Below are 8,427 nucleotides of genomic sequence, written 5' to 3' on the forward strand. Positions count from 1 at the left end.
AGCCATTTCCATTTTCTACTTAATCGATAAATCTGCATTTTCAGGTTTTACTTTTCAATTTTTTTCTTAATGGCCTTGGGATCAACACTTGTACTGTACAACCCCACACTTTGAAGTTACTTAAGTCTGGTTTATATCATGTCCATATCTCGTAAAGTGTTAGAGGGTTCGCTTTGGCTTCAACTCTATTTAATATGTATGCCGCAGTCGATAATGCTTCACTACAAAAATGTGTTAGTAGATCAACATATGTCATCATTGATCTCGTCATATCCAATAAAATTCTATTTTTTCTTTCTGCTATGTCATTTTGTTGAGGCTTATATGACATAATATAAATGTGTCTTATACCGATCAATTTGCAGAGAAATTATCCAAAACTTTAAATTTACCTCCTTTGTCACTATTCAAACCTTTAATGGGCTTACCCAACTGGGTTTCTACTTCTGCTTTATATTCTTCAAATTTCTCAACTGCCTCATATTTATGTCTAAATAAGTAGATATGTCCATATCTTGAATAGTCATCAGTGAAAGTAATAAAGTACTTCATTCATCTGTGAGTTTTTGTTTTAAAAGATCCACAAACATAAGAATATATAATTTCAAGTAAATCTGTAGATTTCCTACTTTTTGAAACATAGTTCACATTTATCAAAATTATCTGAGTTTATATGTGGTATTAATCCACTTTTATACATTTTTATCATCTTATTTTTATTTATATAGTCTAATTTCAAATGTCGTAAGCATGCACGATTAATAGAAACATTCAAATAATAAAAAATAAATACTTTATTAATATCAATATTCAGCACATACGTATTGTGGATTTTCACGCATTTCACTGATATAACACCATTATTGATAACAACGGTTCCAGACTTAAACTCAACTGTGTAGCCTTTCTGATCTAGTACAACCACTAATACTAAATTCCTACAAATACTATATACATATAATACATCACTAAGTAAAATAATGAAGCAATTCACTATAAATTTACGTTTACCTTGCCCCAAGACATCGTAGTATTTATTCCATTTAATTTTTCTATCATCGAGGGAATGATACTTTTTTTCAGTGCCATAAATAATAAACTTTAAAAAATATCAACAAAAATGTAGAAACAATAAATGTGTTCTATTGTAAGTAAATTAAATACAATAGTTCAATCTATGAGAAAATAAGATTATTACAAACTTAATAATAATAATAATCTTTGGATTTAATCCAAAGTGGCAGCCTAAACATCCTTCTATTATATTTTAAATAAGGAGAATAATGAAAGTGATTGCCCAATTGAGTATTGAAACAAGATTTCCTTGATGTATCTCCTCTTTCAAGGAATTTATGACGATATTTTCAACCAACATGTGCCCTATAGTGATTTGACACAAAATAAGGAGTATAACGACTTTTGAACAAACCAAATCGGACTTGAAACAACCGAGAACAGCCAAAAATACCAAAACTTGTCCGAACCGGTTTAGAAAACCGAGTTAGGCGGCTCAGACCGAGTTCAAGTGCAGAAAACTGGTGGTCAACGGATCGGTACACGGCTCAGTCTTCGGCTTGGGCCTGTGTCTTCCAGTTGTGGGTCAGCTTGTGGGCTAGTGACTTGGGCTTGGGCTTGGGCTTGGGTCTAGTCCCTTACGAGCCCATGGGGTTCAACGAAGTGTGCTGGAGGCAAGGCCCGGATTCTTACCATTTGGTGAAGACCCAGTCTAGACAAAATTGCATCATTCGGTTTGTTCGAAATGACGTCATGTTGTTTCTTACAAGCAGCTTCCAAGGTCCTCAGAACGGCGTTGTTTGGACTCTTGCTCGAAACGGCATCGTCTAATGCACTATTTGGTTTCCCAGATGCACCACTATCATTTTGGTCGGTTTATTTCCCATTTGGCTGAACGACACTGTCGTTTAGCATGACAATTTCTTTTATCTTGATGACTGTTGGTTGAAATGGCATCGTTTAGACCAACACAATCGTCCTCTTCCTCTTGCCCATAGGAGTCCGTCTCTATGAAAATGGGATCTTCACTTCCCTTTGATGAGTTGGACGATGACGACCCTATTTTTGATGTGTCCTCACGATACTCTCAAACCCTGGCAGTGGTGAGAAACTCTAATGACTGGCCAGAACAGTTTTTGAAAAAGTTTCACTTTTCTCTATTTCAGGCAGCATTGATTTTCCTCTTTGAGTGAAAATATTCTAATAGTTTTCTTCAAAATAATAACTACTTACTAGATTTTAAAGATTCCCTATATACTCAAGAGTCAAGACCTCCCATTGTAATTTGGAAAATTTTTCCCTTCAGTTTGAGAGTCTCCGAATATGATTGTAATATGCAAGCACTTGCCTATTGATGGTCTTCTCTATGCGAGAAAACAACCCTCTGTCATGGCAAGGCTCTGATACCACTATTAGAATTTATAGAACAAAAATAGACAAAATTTTGGCAAAATAATGACACTCCCGTGAGAGTATTTGTCCCACAAGTTGATGATGGACAATGAAGTTTTCAAGTAAACGAATTGTGCACAAATGATCTCTATTTATAAACCACAAGGCACTAGTTGGTACAAGGCACAACTATTAACAAGTGACATTTCCTCAACCAACACACTCTCATGGAAACCATCACTATTGAGAGGTGTAATCGGATACACCGTTTGGTGTGATCACACCCTTTAAAATTACAAAAAGCTTTTTTTAACTTTTTGATAGGCCAGTTTTCATTTCAATTCAGCTATTTCCATGCATCGATCGCACAAGTTCCTGCAACTAGCAATGCTAAAATACAGAGCTTTTCGATTTTAATTCCAAGGTATATATATCACCTGCAATTCAAGGCAACTTTCTGCCAAAATAATCTAAAAATTACTTTACAAGTACTGATCCATCAACGTCCCCTAGTCTTATTGCATGCATGCCCACTTCCACAAGAAAAATGGAATTAATTGAGCTCCTAGCTAGAATTTAGAATAATTGGGTTGTCTCGCTAGCTGTGTCTTTATAATTAGACTAATTACTAAAGAGTCTCGCATATAAGAGTTCATTCCAAGTATCAGGCAGCCCTGGGAGACACCAATGGCTGCAGTCGGCGTTGCCACGATGATCACCACTATAAGCTGAAGGATGCGCATCTTTTCGATATTGTGAGAGCATTGTGACATCTAAAAAGGAGACTGGCTTCTTGATTCTACCCAACACTTTGTTTATAACCACCCAAGCCATGGGTGTGCCTGCCGGATACCTTAGACCAAAGAATGGCTGCGTCTCACCGGAGCACGATTTTGAAGGTTCATTCCAATCCTTGCCCCTAGTAAACAATATATATGTATATTAATCATGCAACAACCACCACGTACAGTTAATGAGAACATACACGTAGTACAAAGTAATTAATTAATTATAAGGTACTGATCACGATGATGCATGTGAGTTGGTTTTTGCATACTCGTAATGGGTAGGAGAAACCCCGAGGAAGAAGACCTTGGTTTTGGAAGCCTGAACGTTAAGGTTGACCCATCGAGCCCAGGTTGTGAGGCCTTTATAATACGCTATCATGCGGTTCATATCTTTGTACAATTTATTTCCGTCTTGCATATAATCCCACCTACAACATTATCAGTAAACATCTCAAATTATCATGTATATCACTATAAGAAAGTTGTGTATTTGTGGCCAGTTAATTCTAACGAAATGATTATTTATAATTAAAATAAGTCTGTTTTGATCATAAATGATCTTTTTATCGCAATTAAATGATTACAAAAGTCTATTTTTCTTATAGTGTATTTTACCGGCCTTCAATTTGATTGATATAGATCATAAAGAATAATTAATGATCATCTTACGGTTGGGTTCTCCCAGTGTGGGTCCACCAATGCCACGTGTTAAAGATCAGCATGTCCATGCCCCTCCATGCGTTGCCACTCTTTATGGAATCAAGTTTCAAAACTCGCCCGACGCCCTTCTCTTTAACAAGATCAACCAGGTATGGCGTGCGGTACAGCAGTATTCTAACTCCATAGTCCTGTCCCCGGAGAGTTGTTTTAATTACAACATTCAAAATGATTGCATAAAGCAGCATAATGTCTCCAATTAAAAAAAAAGCTAAATATGAAAACAAATTAACTTATTATATATATAATGTCTAAATACAATCTTAAAGTGTATATAATGTCTAAACTTATTATATATGAAAATTCATGTATTCTTTTTAAAAAATAGTGAGATCTATTGTTAAAAAATTAATTCTTTTATATAAATTTCATATTTATTTTTTTTAAATAAAGTGTATAAAATTAATTTACACTTTAAAATTATAAATATCATTTATATATATATATATATAGAAGGGAATATCACGAATTATTGCTTCCTAGGATTGAGTTTTGCTGGCATGATGTGCATTTTATCAGTTAGTTCCAACTGTTATATATTAGAGTATACGGTGGTCCGATTTGCCACGTTGCAGCTTTTACTTTTAGGAGAAAGAGATGCCGTATAAGCATAGAACTCGATCGGCTTATCAATGTAGCCACGAGGCACGAGTGGTCCTTTTTTGTTGCCCCACAGCTGGGACATTTTTTAATTAATAAAGAAAATAAAATTACATAATTGACTAATATTTATTTATTTATTTATAGTACCGTCTAAGTTACATCAGCTAGCCTATCAGCTAGCTGTACTATATAAGAACAAATCTCATTAAGACCTAAAATAGAAAGAACCCCACCAATGATGCATGTCAGGTTTTAATAAAATTCCTTTATGTTTTTAGATTTATACAATTTTTTAGATAAATTTTATTTGAAAGTCGAAGACACAAATTTTACAATATTGGTATGTCATAATTTAATTTACAAGAGATATTAATTTAAATTTTAAATCTTTTAAATTCAATATGCCATATAAAAGGGATGTGATCATTATCTGATATTTTTGCTTCTAAATATGATATTAGTATCTGATATATTATTATCATTTTTTTATATATAAATATTTTTGTGTATTAATTATATATAGAAGTCAGCTTATAGGCTTATAGATTGTATTTGAGTAGCTAGTAAGATATTTTTAAGTATTCTGTGATTAGTAATAAAAATTAAAATAATAATATAATACTAAATAATAATAAAATAATTTCCTTAAAATATTCTCAATATCCAAATTAATCCTAATCAATTATGACAAGGGACTTTGGCCCCCCTATGCTATCTATATACTTAATTTCTAAGTATTCTTGACCAGGCAAATTCTAGCTGGCTAGGTGATGATTGATCATGAGACCTGTTTACTGAATTAAAAGTTGATTTCCGCCAACTGATTTAAAAATTTTCAAGCAGCAGCAGAATAGTGAAAGTGATCAATTACTTCGTGTGTATTAACATGAAAATCATTAATTACCATGCATGCACATACAAACAACCTGACATGCATGCAGAGTCCCTGTCCCCGGCCCACATGATAGTGGAGGGAAACTGGAAAGCCCTACCACCAATCACGCTCGACTTTTAATGCATTCGCTCCACACTCACACACACATCTACAAAGTTTGAACTTGAGCAGCTTCCCAGCCCATGCTAGCTGCTGCCCTTTCAACGTCGTGTGCAAGGGAAACCCGTGAACAAGCCATATATGAAAAAATCCTCAATTTTTTGTTCCAGAAATAAATATAAAGTAAATTTAATTATTTTAAAGCAGTTTAGAGGCAGGTTTTCACCCTAAAAATAAAGATAAATGTTATGTATTAGTTACCATTCATTTTTACACTTTATACTTATAATTTTTTTTATAGGATGCAAGATGTTTTCATAGGGTGGGGAGATATTTTTCAGTGTGTGAAAGGTGGGATGGTGAATAGTAAAGAAGATGAGAAGCGCAATGGTACCATAAGGTCTCCTATTGGAACAGAACAAAACAAAACAAAACAGTTCATTTCTTCTTCATTATAAGTACAAAAATCAGTGGAATTATGAAATATATATGAACATAAATTCAAAAGGAAGAACTTTACCTTTTGTCAAAAGAGAAAGGGGAAGACGTGCATGCAGATGATGAGACACCATGAATGCATATATGACTCCTGCTAATTATTCAAGATGCATGGAAAAATGGAACCACAAACTAAAAGCAAAAAACCAGAAAGTACTACATCACCTCGAATGTCACTGAAGCCAGCCCCTCTCTCTTTATGAAGGTTGTCTTAGACCTAGGCACCCATGCGTGAATCATGCACGTTAAAGACTGAAACTGATTCAAACTCAGGGAGTCTCCCACGAACATGATCTTCTTCCCCTCCACTTCTCCAAGAAACTTAACCCATTAAACCTGAGCCAATTCAACACTCATGAATCACCTCAGCACATTAATCCACATGCATATATAAATACAAGCAGCATGAACGTCAAAATTAATATAGCAGAAAATGGTACCTGGGTAAGGAGCAGGAGAGAGGCTGCCATCTGTATTTGAGGTAGGAGTTGTCAGGGCGGCCGTACTTCTTGCAGTTGAATTGTGGATCTATGAAGGGACAGGAAGCGAAGGAGTAGAGAGGGTATGAAGAATCGTATACCCATTTTCCACGAAACAAGTTGCAGTTATAACCTGCAAGTTTTCTGGCTGGAGTACTTGAATTGGTTGCATTGCTGAGGGAAATAAGATTTCCAGCTTCAGATTGGTGAGAAAACAGAGACAGGAAGAGAAACAAGGCTTGAAACAATGGCAGGAATCCCATTTTCCTCGGGTTGCGATCCAGAAGAAGTCAAGAAAAGGACGAGGAGTGAAGAAAAAGTTGTCTGAATCAAGTCCTTTTATAATGCGTAATGAAGGGAAGGGTGGTGAGGAGGCTTTTCTATTTTTTTTTTTTTAAATAATTTCTAATGGGAATTGTGAAATATTTAGATGGATTTTTTGAACCGGGGCGTGTGGGGTTGGATCCAATAGTACTACTTGATTTGAAAATTTTGGAATTATGATTACTTTGATTCTCAAATAAGCGGCAATGATGGGAGACAACACCCCCACCAGGAAAAATGCAATTCAATATGCTTTTTATAGCTATTTTCTGGTGTGCGATTCAACTTTCAAGAGCCCTTTTCAAAGAAAACGGAGATAAGTAGAAAAATATCATATTTGCTCTGCCTACAAGTTGCATGCATATAATTATATGATTTGAAATTTGTAGGAATCAAGGTATAATATTGTGGGGTTGTGCCAATTCTCTCGTACTGGAATTCTAATAACTTTAATTTCAGACACCTTACATAATTCGAAAAGAGATAGACATAACGTGTATGCACAATTGCATTCAAAACTACATGTAGACTCCAAGGGCAACATTAAGTACAGTGGAGTTTACATACTGGGTATATCTCTCTCTAAATTGTAGAATGTATTTGGACTAGGCAATTATAAGAAATCCTCGTCGAGATGCCTTGCTTTAAGGCACCATTCATGATCTCATATTATCAACCCCCTTTCTTCTCAGTTTTACCATCTTTGGATACAACAAATGCTACATTCTCTATTCTTGGTGGTTGGGGACTAATTACCATATAACAGGTCATACTGATGATCATAAGAGAAGTAGTAAATAAATATTTAAGAAAACTAGAAAAGTAATAAAATAAAAAGTTCGAGAACAATAGTGATGAAAACTAAAAAAAATCAACAATAATTAATAAAGAAATTAACATTTATAGAAAAAAGGGATGTACCCATGCGAGTTGGTCAGGACTCGAAGAAGTGTTATTTAATTACTTTCTTGGAGAAAATATTAGGGGAGAGATAGACCTTCGACCCCAATGAAAAGAGGGTACTGGCTACTGCTAGGGTGGTGGTCACCCTCTCTCTCATCTTGCGATTCTTTATAAGGGGAGGGCGGGCTAAAGTACCAATGGACTACCCCAAGCAAATTAGGAGGTGGAAGCCCCCTACAAAACCACTCCTTCACCCCTCGCAAGGTAGATTCCGTTACCTCATGAGGCGGCGCTATAGTCGGAGAGGGCCAAATTGGATTTGGGTGTACAATCCATTACACTATTTTGAGTTAAACAACAAGAACATAAGGAATAGCGGCTTCCCTTTTTTTTTTTTTTTTTTTTTATAAAAATGTTTAATCTTGATGAGAATGTATTGTTATTTGGTTTCTATTTTCATTTCTCCAAAAAAGTAAACAAAACCAACATTTTTATTCAAGTGATGAACATTAGGTGTATATATATATATATATATATATATATATATATATATATATATATATATATATGTGTGTGTGTGTGTGTGTGTCTGTGTATATATACCCTTTGGATAATGATTGGCTGCCCGAAAATCTTGCACCGATCGGTACAGTTGGGGGCAACATCCTCGGTCCCCTAGCAATGCCCATACCCTTTATATATGTTCTCTTCATGA

General features: G+C 35.0%; 1 protein-coding gene across 1 annotated transcript; it reads right to left on the minus strand.

Moving 5' to 3' along the window:
- Positions 1-2,782: 2,782 nt before the first annotated feature.
- On the minus strand, positions 2,783-6,887 carry LOC121251813 (protein trichome birefringence-like 39). Its single transcript, XM_041151180.1, is given in 6 exon segments — positions 2,783-3,325; positions 3,464-3,622; positions 3,864-4,042; positions 6,172-6,332; positions 6,335-6,342; positions 6,447-6,887. Coding segments are annotated over 6 exon segments (1,107 nt in total). The 5' UTR covers positions 6,749-6,887; the 3' UTR covers positions 2,783-3,027.
- Positions 6,888-8,427: the final 1,540 nt, after the last annotated feature.

Source organism: Juglans microcarpa x Juglans regia, chromosome 2S (genome assembly GCF_004785595.1).
Source record: "Juglans microcarpa x Juglans regia isolate MS1-56 chromosome 2S, Jm3101_v1.0, whole genome shotgun sequence".
Lineage (NCBI taxonomy): Eukaryota > Viridiplantae > Streptophyta > Magnoliopsida > Fagales > Juglandaceae > Juglans > Juglans microcarpa x Juglans regia.